The sequence below is a fragment of the Cajanus cajan genome, chromosome 5, assembly GCF_000230855.2.
Source record: "Cajanus cajan strain Asha chromosome 5, NIPB_CcT2T_4, whole genome shotgun sequence".
Taxonomy (NCBI): domain Eukaryota; kingdom Viridiplantae; phylum Streptophyta; class Magnoliopsida; order Fabales; family Fabaceae; genus Cajanus; species Cajanus cajan.
In genome coordinates this window covers 72546997-72562876 of record NC_138521.1, presented here as the reverse complement: position 1 = coordinate 72562876, position 15880 = coordinate 72546997, and the positions used below count along the sequence as shown (strand labels likewise).

General features: G+C 34.5%; 1 protein-coding gene across 6 annotated transcripts; it reads left to right on the top strand.

Annotated features, from left to right (window-relative positions):
* The first annotated feature begins 356 nt into the window (after positions 1–356).
* LOC109811392 (sodium/hydrogen exchanger 6) lies at positions 357–15564 on the top strand. 6 transcript variants are annotated; one of them, XM_083075955.1, is made up of 21 exons: positions 358–747; positions 848–907; positions 996–1020; positions 1102–1187; positions 1256–1367; positions 1646–1708; positions 1861–1880; positions 1960–2054; positions 3990–4018; positions 4123–4154; positions 4248–4295; positions 4387–4447; positions 4528–4625; positions 4717–4792; positions 4898–4917; positions 5107–5204; positions 5348–5457; positions 6727–6834; positions 7559–7650; positions 7748–7827; positions 15345–15564. In XM_083075955.1, exons 1-21 carry the CDS (start codon positions 506–508, stop codon positions 15356–15358), a joined length of 1569 nt encoding a protein of 522 aa, XP_082932081.1. In that variant the 5' UTR covers positions 358–505; the 3' UTR covers positions 15359–15564. The 6 variants fall into 6 exon arrangements, with proteins under 6 accessions (XP_082932080.1, XP_082932081.1, XP_029129821.1 ...); XM_029273988.2 differs by lacking the exon at positions 15345–15564 and adding an exon at positions 13451–13803 and having other exon boundaries at positions 360–747; XM_020375140.3 differs by having other exon boundaries at positions 363–747; positions 7745–7827; positions 15345–15561.
* The last annotated feature ends 316 nt before the right edge of the window (positions 15565–15880 follow it).

Below are 15880 nucleotides of genomic sequence, written 5' to 3'. Positions count from 1 at the left end.
TTTTATTAATTTAAATTAGTAAATAACTATAAAATATTATATATATTGATTTAAATTAATAAAATATAATATTAATACATAATTTTTATTTTTTATTTTATTTTTAATAGAAATATAAAATGTCTCATTCTCACTAATATATCTATTTATTTTGTACGAAAATAATTTGAAAATAATGCATTTTAGGCCGAGGTTGAGTCTGATGTCCGAGCCATTGTTAATCATCCAATCCCATGCATCCATATGTCCTTATACTTTTCATATTTTAAATCAATTTATTAAAATGTCCTCAAAGCACTAAAAAATAGAATTTTTTTAAAGATAAAGTGAAAAGTGCAGTTTCAGTGAAGGGACAGATGGCGAAGGTAATTGGTTCCACGTGGAGGAGCGAGAGAAAGAGACAAGAAAAAGAAAAGAAATTGTAAATGATTATTATGTGAGTGTGACGAAGGGAAGGCGAAGAATAAAAAAGAGAGAAGAAGGAAAAACGGAATTGTTAGTGTCGATGGCGGAGGACGATCAAATATCTCCGGCGGAGGGCGTGGACGTGAGCGGCGCGAGCAAGGAGCAGCAGGCGGCGGGAGTGGGGATTCTTCTTCAGATCATGATGCTGGTTCTCTCCTTCGTGTTAGGTCACGTTCTTCGTCGCAAGAAGATTTACGTTCTTCCCGAAGCCAGCGCTTCTCTTCTCATTGGCTTACTCGTTGGTACTCTCGCTAACATTTCTCACACTCAAACTAGTATCAGGTTAGGTTACGTTACGTTACGTTTACTCATAACTCATTTTTCATTCTTTCTATTATTCGAATTCCTCATAACTCATCAACCAACCTCACGTACTCCACAGGGCGTGGTTCAATTTTCACGAGGAGTTTTTCTTCCTCTTCCTCTTACCTCCTATCATATTATATCCTTAAACACTCCCTTTCTTCTTCTTCCTAACCCTTCATTCTTTCATTTCCTATGCCTTCATTTCCTTAACCTTTCTCTTTCACTCAGTCTGGCTTCAGTCTCTCGCCTGTAAGTTTCTTACTTTCATTCGGAATTATCTTTCTAATATTATTACATGCCTTTTTCACTTCGCGCTTTTTCTCTTCACAGAAACCCTTCTTCTCCAACTTTGGAGCTATTGTCACATTTGCTATATTCGGCACCTTTCTGGCTTCCATTGTAACGGGTGTCTTGGTGTAAGTTTTCTACTTTCTCTTTCCTATCATTTATTACAGTTCCTTTACATCCTATTCTTTCTCTGCAGTTATCTTGGTGGATTCATGTACCTCATGTACAGACTACCTTTTGTTGAGTGTCTAATGTTTGGTGCACTTATATCTGCAACTGATCCTGTTACCGTTTTGTCCATATTTCAGGTCAGGTGATTAACTTTCTGCTTTAATTCTTCTTTTCTTCTATTTGTAGTTTGTACCACTGCTGCATGCTGCATATACATGTTCCCACTTCCGACTCTAAACACTTTTAATGTCATGTCATGTCATATTGCTTCTGAACCCATTATGGTTTCAAGTATTTAAATAATTTCTGCAAGTGTATGCGTTCCTACTTTCCATCCAACAACTAGCTTGTCTTTTCTTGCCCTTCTAATTCATTCTAGTTTTCCTGATGTGTACCTTTGCTTTCCTTATTCCAGGAGCTTGGTACAGATGTCAATCTATATGCCTTGGTTTTTGGAGAATCTGTTTTGAACGATGCAGTAAGTTTCTATTTGTTACGAGCAAAAATTTCCTGGTGAAGTTCGCTATTTTTGTTTAAATATGGATCACGGATGGTACTGCTACCTGATTCTTTCCCTCTTTTCTGTTTGTCCTTTCTCTCCCTCTAACCTCCACTATGAACTACTGGCAGATGGCTATTTCTTTGTACAGGTATATCGAATTTTCTATTTCAAAAATAACCCAAGTATCATTTAAAGTTCATTTTTGACTCAAATACTTGTTTTTGCAGGACAATGTCAGTGGTTAAAACTCATCCATCCGGACAAAATTTCTTCATGGTGGTTGTTAGATTTTTGGAGACTTTTGTTGGGTCAATGTCTGCTGGTTGGTTTTATAAATTTTACCTAATGTTCTCTTTATGCAGTGTTTTTTTTAGTTGAATTACCAGTATTATGGGCTTTAAGGATAGGCTAAATTATAGTTTACCCCCGTCTAGTTTTGTACTTTCCCAACCTACTCCTCCCAACTTTTTTGTGTCACTTAACCCCCTCTACTTCGGATTTGGACTAAAATGAAACTATTAAGCTTTTTCTTATCAATGTTTATGTCAGTTACATGTTCCTTATTTTTGGTAGAAAATAATCTTATTGGTGTCAAATTATTAAAACACAGAAATCTCACACGTGAAGGCAAGCAGTGAATATTTTTTATTTTGTTCCACTTAATGAAACCACATTTATGATGAAAACTAGATGAATACCACTTATGATAAAAATCAGGTGGTGATTGATATTCCATTTGTTCAAAGGAGGCATGCAGACTCCAATTTGTGAAAGGAGTTTGTCTTGGTTGGTAGAAGCACTCATAATTATAATGGTCCTCAATGAATTTAGATCCACCGATGGAAGATTGTTTGTAATGCTTTACTGATGAATAGTAATAGAAAATGTTGGCGCTTGATGTAGGATGCAATGTCCTTTGTGTTACAGACATGAGAAACTATAATTCATGTTCTTTGAGATCATATTGACTTGTCCTTAGTGTAGCATAGATTGTGTTCTTCACGAGACCAAGATGGTACAATCGTGTCTTGCGGTGTCTTCTGTCGGTATGCTCTTCCTTCATTTCTCCAAGAGTCAGCAAAGGTGGGTTATCGCATGCAAGAATTCCAACACTCAAGTATTTGAGGGCAAGAGTCAAGAGGTGAGAAAATGGAGAATGATGTACCTTGGTTAGGGTTTGTCATCCCCTATATATATATATCGCGTCGATCACCCTATGCATGATCATATGAATTCTCATGATGACAGAATGATATGTATCCTTGCACTCCTTGTTTCCAACTAGCAGTTATGCGATCTTTTTGGGGTTGAACTACTCTACATGCTGGAGCATGATTAACGAGGCCATTGTGCCTATTTAGGGTGTATCTAGAAACCTGCTCCAATCATGTTGCACACAAGTTTCCTACTTTCCCATGAAAAAACGAAGGACGGGGAGTCTTAGATTGGCATTCAATCCAACTGAATGGGCATACAAGCACACACTTATTTGTTGGGCCAACATAGGTTGGTGGCTTTGGGCCACTCTAGGGGCTAGGTAAGTCCAGATCAAATTGGTTCCTTAAACTTGCTAGCGTGAGTGTTTTTTTAACCAGCTATATTTAGTAACTTGATGGTTATTGAACAACCTCTTAGATAGGATGAGCAGATCATAGACATTTTCACATTACTAAATCTAATCTTTGCTTCCACCGAAGTCATAAAATCACCCATTTTTCTCAACAAAGAAACTTAAGCTTTCACATAACATAAGTGGATAAACTTGTCATTTAGATATCATAGATAAAGTGGTGCCAATTAAGACAAATTTTAAAAAAAAAAAGTAAGATTTCACCGGACTGACATTAACATGAATGAAAAACTCAATTTCAATTTGGTCTAAAGTAGAGAGGGCTTAAGTAAACAGACACACAAAAAAAAAGTAACTTACATTAACTTTGATGGAGAACTTAATGGTTTCACTTTGATCCAAAGCAAAAACAGGGTCAAGTGACACAAAAAATGTTAAGGTAGGTTGAGGAGGTGGGCAAGTTGAGGAGGGTAATCTTCAATTTGCCCTTAAAGATATTCTGCATAGAAATTTGGCATCAGCTGTCCTTACCCCTACACTTTGCGTTGTTTCTTCTGTCATCATATGTTGATTTTACCCGGTTAATATAACAATTTTTCTTGCAGAAGAGACCAGAGGTAGAATTTAATTATAAATTGTTTTTATTTTCGATATTCCTAATTTGCCATTGTTTTTTGGTGTCTGCAGGTGTTGGAGTTGGATTTATATCTGCTTTAATATCCTTTTAAATTAATGATTGTCCTCTTGTCCTATATATACAGCAATAACTCTTTAGAGAGATTTAAAAGTCAAAATTTAGTGAAACCTTAACTATCAGAACCTATTTAAGTATGCAGGGTTGAATATTGACAAGTAAGTATTTATATTTTATTTTATTGTTTGGTTCAATATGTGATGATCCAACTCATATCTGTAAATTACTGATCTGAAAAATTTTCAATTTAGTCTTCAGAACTTGGAGAGCTGTCTTTTTGTTCTTTTCCCGTATTTCTCGTAAGAAAACTCCTTGTACTATTTCTTCATAACTTTATTGTAGAATTTCTATAAGTTTCTTTATGCATGATGCAATTATTTTATTTCTCAGGTACATGCTTGCAGAAGGTCTTGGACTGTCTGGTATTGTATCAATATTGTTCACAGGAATGGTAATTGCATATTATAATTTTAATGTGCCATTTCATGCGTGTTAAAGCATTTTTATGAGTATTTTTGTGTTATGTTTTAGGTCATGAAGCATTACACATATTCAAATTTGTCGCGTAGTTCTCAAAGATTTGTCTCTGCTTTTTTTGAGTTGATATCATCATTAGCGGAGACATTTGTGTAAGGAGGATTCAATGGCAGTATTTCCCTTCTAGTTTAACATTACCTCTATAAATGATGCATGGAAATCATTTCGTCATATGATCTACAGATTTATCTACATGGGCTTTGATATTGCTATGGAGAAACATAGCTGGTCACATGTTGGATTTATATTCTTCTCCATTGTATCCTTTCCTTGATCCTTTTATTTTGACCTATAAAATTGTATTAGCCTAGCATTTCATGTTCATGTTTATCCTCTTCCTCAACTTGCTTGGTAACCACTCCAGATATTCATTGGAATTGCAAGGTATTTATTCAGTAATTTCTGTCGTCATGAGTATTTGATTTGATCATAGTGACATGTGATCTTGTCAGGCTTTTTGCTAGTTTGGTAAAATATTAAGATATGTATGCACGTTGACTTTGACACTTATATGCTTAGCTTTCATATTTCTCCACGAAATTGTAAACTATATAGTTTGATCACTTCATGCAGGGCAGCCAATGTGTTCTCTTGTGCTTATCTAGTCAACTTGTTCAGACCTGCTCGTCGACAAATACCTCCAAAACACCAGAAAGCACTTTGGTATAGTGGTAAGGTCTGAGAAAGTCGTAAATCATTGACTATAGTCTGGAAAGCTTTTTTTATTCTGTCAATAAAACAAACTACTTTTTTTGGTGTGTTCTTTAATGCTTTGCCTGTTCTGTTGAGTTTTGTACTATATGAACATGTACAGGACTTCGAGGGGCAATGGCCTTTGCCCTTGCTCTGCAATCAATTCATGAGCTTCCAGAAGGACATGGACAGACCATCTTAACTGCAACTACAGCAATTGTTGTTTTGACGGTAGGCATGCTCATGGTTATCATCATCTAATTTAAGCTAATCATTACATAAATATAAATAAATAGAGGTATTAGGTGCTTGGCTATGTCAATGTAAAATTTGAATGTTACTTTCAAACTATATTCTGTGTTTTCATATTCTTGATTCCTTTCTTGATGGAAACTTAAATGTTGTTCTTATGTTTTCTATTGAATTCTATAATTAAGAAAGGGCTATTTGTAAAAACATGGTATCACAGAATTTTTTCTATTTTAAAATTTTCGTTGTTTACATCTTTTCTTTCTTAGAAATCATTGATTAGATAGTTTGTTCACTGCCACATAGGAGACAATAATTTGTAATTCCAAATACAACCATTTGGTGCAAGATTCTATCCTACTTTTTCAGCTTTCTATTGTTTAAAGAGGAGTGCTAACACTCATAAAATTTATTGAAAACTATAAAATCATGAGTGAGACTTATTAAATACGAAATGAGACACGCATAATTTTGTGATTTTCAATAAATTTTAGATAATAATAGAATGTGTTGCTAGTATTTCTCTTATTCAAATGTAGTTTTGTCTTGGCTTGGGAGGAAGTTCACATAATCGCATAAAAATTTCTGGTTATAACCATCCAATTTGGGTTTCTCCATTCAACATATGATTTGATTGACTGATGGAGGATGCTCTCATGAAAAGTCAACTAAAGTAAAATTCATCTGAGCAGTTAGATTATTAGCTTCATCTCCAGATTCAAGAAGGGCAATGAAGGTAGAGAAAGAAATCAACCGAGAGAGCTGTACAGAGCAAAGAAACTTGAGGATTGTATTACAGTAAGAAAAAAAACTGCAGAAATAAAATATAAGGAGGAAACCATAGAATGGTAAACTTAAATTTATATAGAAGTATTAAATTAGGAATTTCTTGACCACTCTGGACGAATCTTGATAAAAAAGAGTGCAAGATCTGATCCAATCCAATTTTAAGCAAAACAATATGTGAGGTTACCAGTATATAAAGTAAGCGTGCGATCCGAGAATCTCAGTGGGAGAGACTTAGTAATTTGGATATTTCAAATGGAGAATACTATGCTCGATGAGCCGTCAAAAAATGTAGAAGCATTACTCTGAATTGGACAACTTGATAGCAAACTTACAAAAACTGTAGCTAAGTTTTCTCCACATGTTTATTTTTCTTATTTAAATTACTTGCTGAAAAAAATTATTTTCCCCATTCACGATACTTGGCTTGTTACTTGACAATAAAAATTATTTACCATATTTCAGGTATTACTCATTGGTGGTTCAACAGGCACAATGCTGGAAGCTTTAGAAGTTATAGGTACTGACAGTCACATTAACGAGAGTCCTTTGGCTTCAATTAGTTCCAGAATGGTAAGTTTTGCTAGATGATGTTCTTTTTCTTTATTAAATAGTAGAAGCATCTCTACATTGTTGTTTCCACATAATTGCAGAGCTTTTCCCTTGTGGAATATAGCAGGTAGCGTACTTCTGCTGGACTGAAATGTAGTTGGGACTAACTCATATTGAAATACTATACACGTTTGGGATGGATCCTTTTTGGGATAATAATTGTTTTTTTTTTTATTTTATCAAAAGCTCCCTCAGAAAGCTAATAAAAATAAACTAATTAAATATTGACTGTGTGTGTGTGTGTGTGTGAGAGAGAGAGAGAGAGAGAGAGAGAGAGAGAGATTGACTAGGCTATATTTGTTGTTGAAAGAAGAAGAAGCATGCAAATTGACTTGTAATTATGTTTTTAAATTGCTTCTAAACTTTAAGTTATGAGCCATTCCATTAGGGGTGGGGGTTGTGGAATCAAATAGCCCAAAGCTAAGAAGTAGTAGCTGACCATGACCCAGGACAAAATAGAAGTTATGCATGTCTAACCAAGCATTAAGTGTTAGATAGGACATATGTTAAGCTCTTCATGTGCTTCTAAACTCAAAGAAACTATATTATTTATGAACTGTGTTGTGGAATTGTATGTTAACTTCTAAATTAAACATTGGAATTGGTTCCGTGCATTTTATCCTGGCAATTGACAAAGGATATAACCATTTTAATGAATCTTTGATTCTTTGGTTTCATCCGCTAGAATTTTGAGGAGAACAATGGTTATATGTCTCCTGATGATGATGAATCGTCATCAAACAAAATCAAGATGAAGCTACACGAATTCCAAAGGAGGTAACGACTGTGCTCTAATATTGAAAATATTCTAAAGCTATTTTTACTTAACGATATTTCTACTTCTAATTTTTCCTTGCTTTTCTTTTTGTAGTAGCGCTGCATCTTTTACAGCATTAGATAAAAACTACCTCACCCCATTCTTTACTAGTCAAAATGGAGATGAAGAAGATGAAAGTAAGTTTTACTTGGCATTAATTTCTAATCATCTGTCAAATTCTGACAGAAGATTAAGAATTGGTATAATTGGTATTTTGATTATATCCAACTTGATTTGCTTTTTAAACTCAGTCACAGCTTTAATCATTTAGTTATAGTCCACTCCAGTGTTTTATCATGTGCCCCACTTGGTCAACAAGCTAAGTCATCGTCTTACATTCTAACCTATGAACTACCGGATTTTGAATCTGAATCTGATATTTCTCGGATGTATTTCCCTTGTTTACTTTCGTCTGCTTACAAGCTCAATTCTTTCTTGTTAAAGAACAAACAACCAGCAGCATCTTTGGTATTATCTTGTTTTTCATGCGTTTAAAAGACCATATCTCCGGCATTTTTTTTTAGGTTTATGGGAAAATAAAAACAACATAAGAGATCCTACGATCTCGGATGCAAATACTCAATCCATCAGCTAAAGAAACAGAATAGTATCTTGGGCTTTTGAAAAGTAACTATTTTTTAATCTCTAAAATCTTGTCTCGATGCTGTGGAACTTGCATTCCAAGTATCGGATGGAAATACACGTATACTTCCTAGTAAGCCATAATTTCCTCCTTTGTATATTTGTAAATTTTTCATGGAATATTTATCAGTTGCGTTTCTAACATTATTTTTCATCTGTGATGTTTATGTACCATACTTTCTTGAACTTTAGTGATATCAGTGGGACATAATTTTTATCAAATACACTCATATACACACAGCAGAAACAAGAGAAATGGAAGAGGAAATTTTTCACTCAACTTACATACACTAACAACGTACAACATATGGCCTTTTATAGGCAAATGTTACAACACACAAAATAATAAAATATTATATTTAAGAAACTTAACGTATGCAAATTTGAGATGATGCAGCCTTCGTGGAATTCAATTTGAACCATGCAGCAATTATAGAATTCCAAATTTCACTTTGAAACGGTGCAGCCAATTTTGACTTTCAAGTAACGTACTATTCATCAATTTAAGAGATTGTCGGTAGCCTACAATTTTGAATTCCAAGTTACTGTAGCTTACTGTAGCTTGATTTAGTTTTCTGACATTGCCTCCCTTAAATCAAGCTTGTATCATTCCAAGCATTCTTTTTAACTTGCAGAATAACTCAACTTTTAACGGCTTCGTGAAAATATCTGCAACTTGTTCTTCAGTTGAACAATATTCAATTGTTACTTCTTTCTCAGCTACCAGTTCTCGGATTTTATGAAACCGAATATCTATGTGCTTGGATCTTCCATGAAATACTGGATTTTTGCATAATGCAATTGCTGACTTGTTATCACAAAATATCATTGTGGGAGTATTTTGCTTTTGATACATTACTTCAAGCATTCTTCTCAGCCACACAGCTTGGGTTGCACAACTTGCTGCTGCTATATATTCTGCTTCGGCAGTTGAGAGTGCCACCACTTGTTGCTTCTTTGATGACCATGATATTGTACCACTTCCAAGATTGAATGCATATCCTGACGTGCTCTTTCTTGTCTCTATATCTCCTGCCCAATCACTATCCGTATATCCAACAAGATTCACATCAATGTTTTTATCATAGAAAATTCCTTCTGTCAGAGTACCTTTGATGTATCTGAGAATTCTTTTAGCTGCCTGCCAATGAGAATCTCGAGGCTTTTCCATGAATCTACTGAGTAGTCCAACTCCATAGACAATATCTGGCCTGGTTGCAGTTAAATATCTAAGGCTTCCAATCAAACTTTTATAGAGAGTTGGATTGACTTTCTTGCCTCCAATGTCACTGGTCAGCTTCAACTTTTCTTCAACAGGTGTTGAGATTGGCTTTGAATTCTCCATCTTGAACTTCTTTAAAATATCACCTGCAAATTTCTTTTGAGAAATGAAAATTCCATCATCTCGCTGATCAACCTCGATGCCTAAAAAATAGGACATTAGGCCCAAATCCGTCATTTCAAAACATTTAGCCATAGCCTCCCTGAATTTTGCAAACATCTTTGGATTATTTCCAGTAAAAATTAGATCATCAACATAGAGGCACACAATAAGGATATTGTCAAGATCAACAGATTTGATATACAAAGTGTGTTCAAACGGGCATTTCTGAAAACCATTATTCACAAAGTAAGAATCAATCTTCTTATACCACGCCCTGGGTGCCTGTTTCAGACCATACAATGCCTTCTTCAATCTATAGACTTTATCATCTTTTCCTTTAACTTCATATCCTGCAGGCTGCTCAACATATACTTCTTCTTCCAAAGTGCCATTCAGAAAAGCAGATTTAACATCCATTTGATGAATTTTCCAATTATTTTGAGCTGATAGAGAGATAAGCATACGAATTGTATCTAATCTCGCTACAGGAGCAAATAGTTTTGTACACCCACTTTACTCCAATTGGCTTTTTGTCTGCTGGTAAGTCTGTCAGCTCCCATGTTTGATTCTTCTCAATGGCATGAATTTCTTCATCCATTGCTTTTCTCCAATATTGATTATTTGAAGCTTCTTCAAAAGTTACAGGCTCACAATCTGCAAATAAGGCAAAATTGATAATTTCTTCATCAGATGGGTCATTATCATTACCCACAACATAATCCTCCAATCTGGCTGGTAATCTCCTTTGCCTTTGTGGTCTGCTTGATGTTTCTGGTTCATCAGGTGTTGGATTTACATGTCCATTCTCCTCTTCATAGTTTTCTGGATTTATTACAGGCTCCTTTTGTGCTTTGAAAGACCAATCCCACATTCCTTCTTCATCAAAGGTCACATCTCTGCTGATGATAACCTTCTTTGTCACTGGATTGTAAAGCTTATATGCCTTTGAGTTGGTGCTGTAACCAATAAAGATGCACTTCTCTCCTTTGTCATCTAGCTTCTTTCTGAGTTGATCTGGTACATGAGCATATGCTATACACCCAAAAAATTTGAGATGCCGGATTGAGGGCTTCCTTCCACTCCAAGCTTCTTCTGGTGTTTTATCACAAACACTCTTTGTTGGACACCTGTTCAAAATATACACAGTAGTAGAAACTACTTCTGCCCAGAATTCTCTAGGCATTTGTTTTGCCTTTAGCATGCATCTCACCATATCCATGATTGTTCTGTTCTTCCTTTCTGCTACTCCATTTTGTTGAGGAGTGTATCTAGTTGTCATTTGATGCTGAATTCCATGGTGGTCAAAGAAATTTGCACAGGCAAGATATTCTTGGCCTCTATCTGTCCTTAATGCTTTAATCTTACAGCCACTTTGTTTCTCCACAAATGCCTTAAATGACTTAAAGGCATCACAAGCTTCTGATTTCTGTTTCAAAAAATACACCCAAGCTTTTCTACTAAAGTCATCAATAAAAGTAATGAAATACCTGCTACCGCCATGTGTTGGTATTTCAACCATGCATAAATCTGAATGAACTATCTCTAATAGCTTCTTTGCCCTCCAAGATACTCCGGTTGGGAATGATTCTCTATGCTTCTTTCCAATCTCACACGTCTCACAAACTCCATTAGGAATATTCACAATAGGCAAGCCAGAAACATATTCTTTTCTTGACAAATAATTTAATCCAGAGAAGTGAAAGTGTCCAAAGCGCATATGCCACAACCAATCATCATTGGGAATAATAGAACTCAAACAAGAAAACTTTTCATGACAAATCTTCAAAGGAAATAAGCGATTCGGGGTCATTTTTACCTTAGCTATAAATCTTCCACTTTTGTCTATCAACGTGCAGTATCCATGATGAATCTGCATGTTGTAACCTTTCTCTGATAGTTGTCCCATACTCAACAGGTTATGATGAAGACCAGGAGCATAGAAAACATCAGAGATGAAATTTTGAGAACCATCCTTCAATTTAATTGCAACTCGACCTTTTCCCAAAATCGGAATGTTAGAATTATTTCCGAATTTCACAGTAGATTTTATCGTTTCATCTAGTGAGAAAAATAACTCCTTTTTCCCACACATGTGGTTGCTGCAGCCAGTATCTAGGTACCAAATATCTCCATCGCCTGAAAAATTATTTGCTACTAGAAGTAAGGTTTGTGGACTATCAGAACTCTCACCAGTATGCTTATATTGATTTTCTGCTATATTTGCTTGTTGTTTGAATCTACAATCTGCAGCTCTGTGCCCGAATTTTCCACAGTGGTAGCAATTGAAATTTGTCCTCTCCTGGTTAGTGAAGCTGCCTCTTCCTCTTCCACGGTTGGAAGATCTGAAATTGTGTCCACCTCTTCCTTGATTAAGTGGGCTGAAATTGTTGTCTCTCCATTGTTGATTAAAATTACAACGACCTCTTCCTCTGAAACTACCACGACCTCTTCCTTTGAAATTTATATTTCCTCCTTCACGACCTCTACTGTCTTCACTTCGGCTGGGTTCTGCTATGTTGGTAAAATTCACCTGGCTTTTCAATGCTTCTTCATTTATTTTCTCAGTTTTCTCCAAGATTCTGCTCACATGGCTTTCAATGCTACCTTGCAATTCTGCAACTGTCATGATTTCTATGTCGTGGGACTCAATTATTGTAGTCACCACATGATCAAACTTCATCGGCATGGTGCGTAGAATTTTCTCCACCACCTTGCTTTCAGGAATATCTTCTCCATATACTCTCATTTTGTTGACGAGATCTGTAACTCGTGAAAAATATTGTTCCACGGATTCAGAATTCGACATTTCATATTTTTCATATTCCCGTCGCAAAGATTGCAACTTGGATTTTTGAGCTTTCTCTACTCCTTTGTATGATAGTTTCAAAATATCCCACGCTTCTTTGGCTGTTTTGGCATTTGCTATTTTGCCAAAAATTGAATAATCTACACCTTGGTGAATTTGTGATAGCGCCAACTGGTCCTTCCTTTTAGTTGCATCATCTGCTCCTTGTTGTAAGCCTGGTTCAATAAAGCTCCAAATATTATGAGCTTTCAAATGGGTGGACATCAATAATGCCCAATAATTGTAATCCAGTTTTCCATCTAATTTGGGACCGGACCAAACAATATTGTAGTTGGTGGCCATATCTCTTTCTCAAATAGACTCTGAAAATTTTGATAAAGTGAGAACTCTCTTGTTCCTCACACAAATATTTTTTTTTTTTTCTCACACTATCACTGGACTCTCTGGCTCTGATACCAATTTGATATCAGTGGGACATAATTTTTATCAAATACACTCATATACACACAGCAGAAACAAGAGAAATGGAAGAGGAAATTTTTCACTCAACTTACATACACTAACAACGTACAACATATGGCCTTTTATAGGCAAATGTTACAACACACAAAATAATAAAATATTATATTTAAGAAACTTAACGTATGCAAATTTGAGATGATGCAGCCTTCGTGGAATTCAATTTGAACCATGCAGCAATTATAGAATTCCAAATTTCACTTTGAAACGGTGCAGCCAATTTTGACTTTCAAGTAACGTACTATTCATCAATTTAAGAGATTGTCGGTAGCCTACAATTTTGAATTCCAAGTTACTGTAGCTTACTGTAGCTTGATTTAGTTTTCTGACATTTAGGAATGAATTTAGGCTTAGTGTGAATGATTTATGTTGATGTCATATTACCCCAACCTGTTCTTCGTCTTAACAGTTAAGCTTCTAACATCCGGAAACGAGGAATTGGAAGACCTCGACAATGATAATGACCACTATTTGTCATGATATTTATGGAACAACATGCTGAATAATACCACTTGAAATTTCCTTTTTGTACACACCTTGAATCATAGCTTGGAGGAATTGCCATAACACAAGGGTCATTCCAAGTTTCCCACTTAGAGGATTCAGAATCAGGCATATGCAAGTTGATTGATGACTATGGTTCTGCACCAAGCTGGCTGGGGCTTCATCTAATCTAACCATACGTGTTAATATCGATACTTGCCACATGCATATTACTGAACACTTGATCTTCATATGAAATATATTCGTGTTATTTGTTTTTGGGGTTGTTTGTCATAAAGAGCAAAAAGAATATGCGAGGATGATAAAGAAAAATACTAGAATTATGCAATAAATTCATTCGAGTTTAAAAAGGTTTTCAAATATAAAATCACTTATAAACAGTTTATTTATTTATGTCCGATTAACATAAGAATGAAATTAGAAGTTCTGAATAAAGTTGATCAAAAAAGCTTATTCGGGACAAAGCCTAAATGTAATTAATACTTCGTGCTGTTGGGGAGGTGTGTGACTCAAAGAAATGTCTTCACCAGTTACTCAGCGAGCATGAGGACACAATATAACACGACCAATTCTTGTCCTTGTTCTCCTCATCGGCGTAACACTTTTCTAAATTCAAGAGTTATAAATCAAAAGCGTAGTTCAAGAGTTAGACACATGCCACACTATTATTTTTATTGTATTTTTTGTGAATTGTAGGGGCAACAAAGATCAATTAAAAATAATAAAAAAAATTACGAGGTAAAAAGTAAAAGCACCCCCAACAAATTAAATACACTATTAATCATTCATTTTTTTATTAATGACAGAAATTATTTACTTGTCATACCCCTCTAATTTTCTTTAAAATCATTGTACTCCCAAAATTGTTCACGTGGCTTTTATTAAAACTAGGTAGAGAGGGAAAGAAGCACTTTCTTTTCACGTGCATTTTTATTTTTTATTTTTACAATCAAACAAGATTGATATAAGATTCATTTTTCACTTCATCATCACCATAATTAGAAGAAGGATTTGGAAGCAACATATGTGAAGCTTCTTCGGTGGATAGGGACGAGAGTGGGTGAGTGGCTCCCGAAGGATAAGGGCAGTGTTTAGATTGATTCTCACAGTTTCTTCTCTAATTCAACCGTCTCAAATGTAGAAACATGATATATGTGGACCCATCTTTTTTTTTTTTTTTAATTTCTTATTTCAATTTCCTTCCTATTTTCCATCGTAACCAATCAGAGTGTAAATGCCCCTCATTAATTATGTCAGTTTTGTTACGTGCTAGCACATTAAAAACAGTGCATATTCAACAGTCTGTGGAAGTAGATGATCTTTAGTAATATCTACTTTGTAGATTTTTTTTTTTTGAGGTACTTTGTAAATTAGGCATTGCATTATTAAAAATTTGCCAAACTCAAACTGAAGTAACAGATATACTTCCACTTGAGAGTTGATGGTCGACAAAACCCGGTTAGAGGATATGGATATTATTTAGAGTTAATCCGTAAATTTTTTATATATTAATAATTAATTATATTTTTAATTATGTTATATCATTATAAATATATTTATTTTTAACGATAACATGGTATAATTAAAAGATATAATTAATTGTTAATGTAAAAAAAATTTATATCGATAATGTATAAATGATTAACTATATTATTTATTATCCAAAATTATACGAGTCATAGGTTTGTGTTGCACTCAATCCTGTCATATATCCTCGTTTTCGATAATTTGTCCAATTCTGAAGTCATTCGTTCGGTGCTTTTCGGTTTTCTAATACCTTGAAGTTGCTCTAATTTTAGGTACAAGAGTGTAGCTGCAGCTTTCGGACCAGCTAATCCAGTTGTTTTTCTTTTAAAAGAAAAAATTGCCATATGCACTATTCTAAAGAATAAAAAAAATAATGTAACTTATAATTCATTTGCAAGGGACCTTTAAGGCATGTCCCTAAACTGAACTCTACAGGGAACACATTTAATGTGTACCATGGATATATTAATTTTGCATTGGACGAATAAGATTTCTTCCATATATATAATTTTGAGAGAAATTATATATATGCCTTAATAGTGTAAAAAAAACAATTATTTAATCATAAATTATCAGGTATGATAAGTTTGTTACGTTAGATATTAATTACCCAAAAAATCACATCTGAACTAATTTTAATTAATTGGTTGACATATACTGTCTATGTTTATCTATTAAAATCTATAATTATTTAATTTAATTTTTTTTTGACATAGGTTAATTAGATAACATTTGAGTTATTTTAATTTAGAAAACTATTATTTAGCGATAAAAATAGTATGACTTTTTTTTATATAAAAAATTCTTT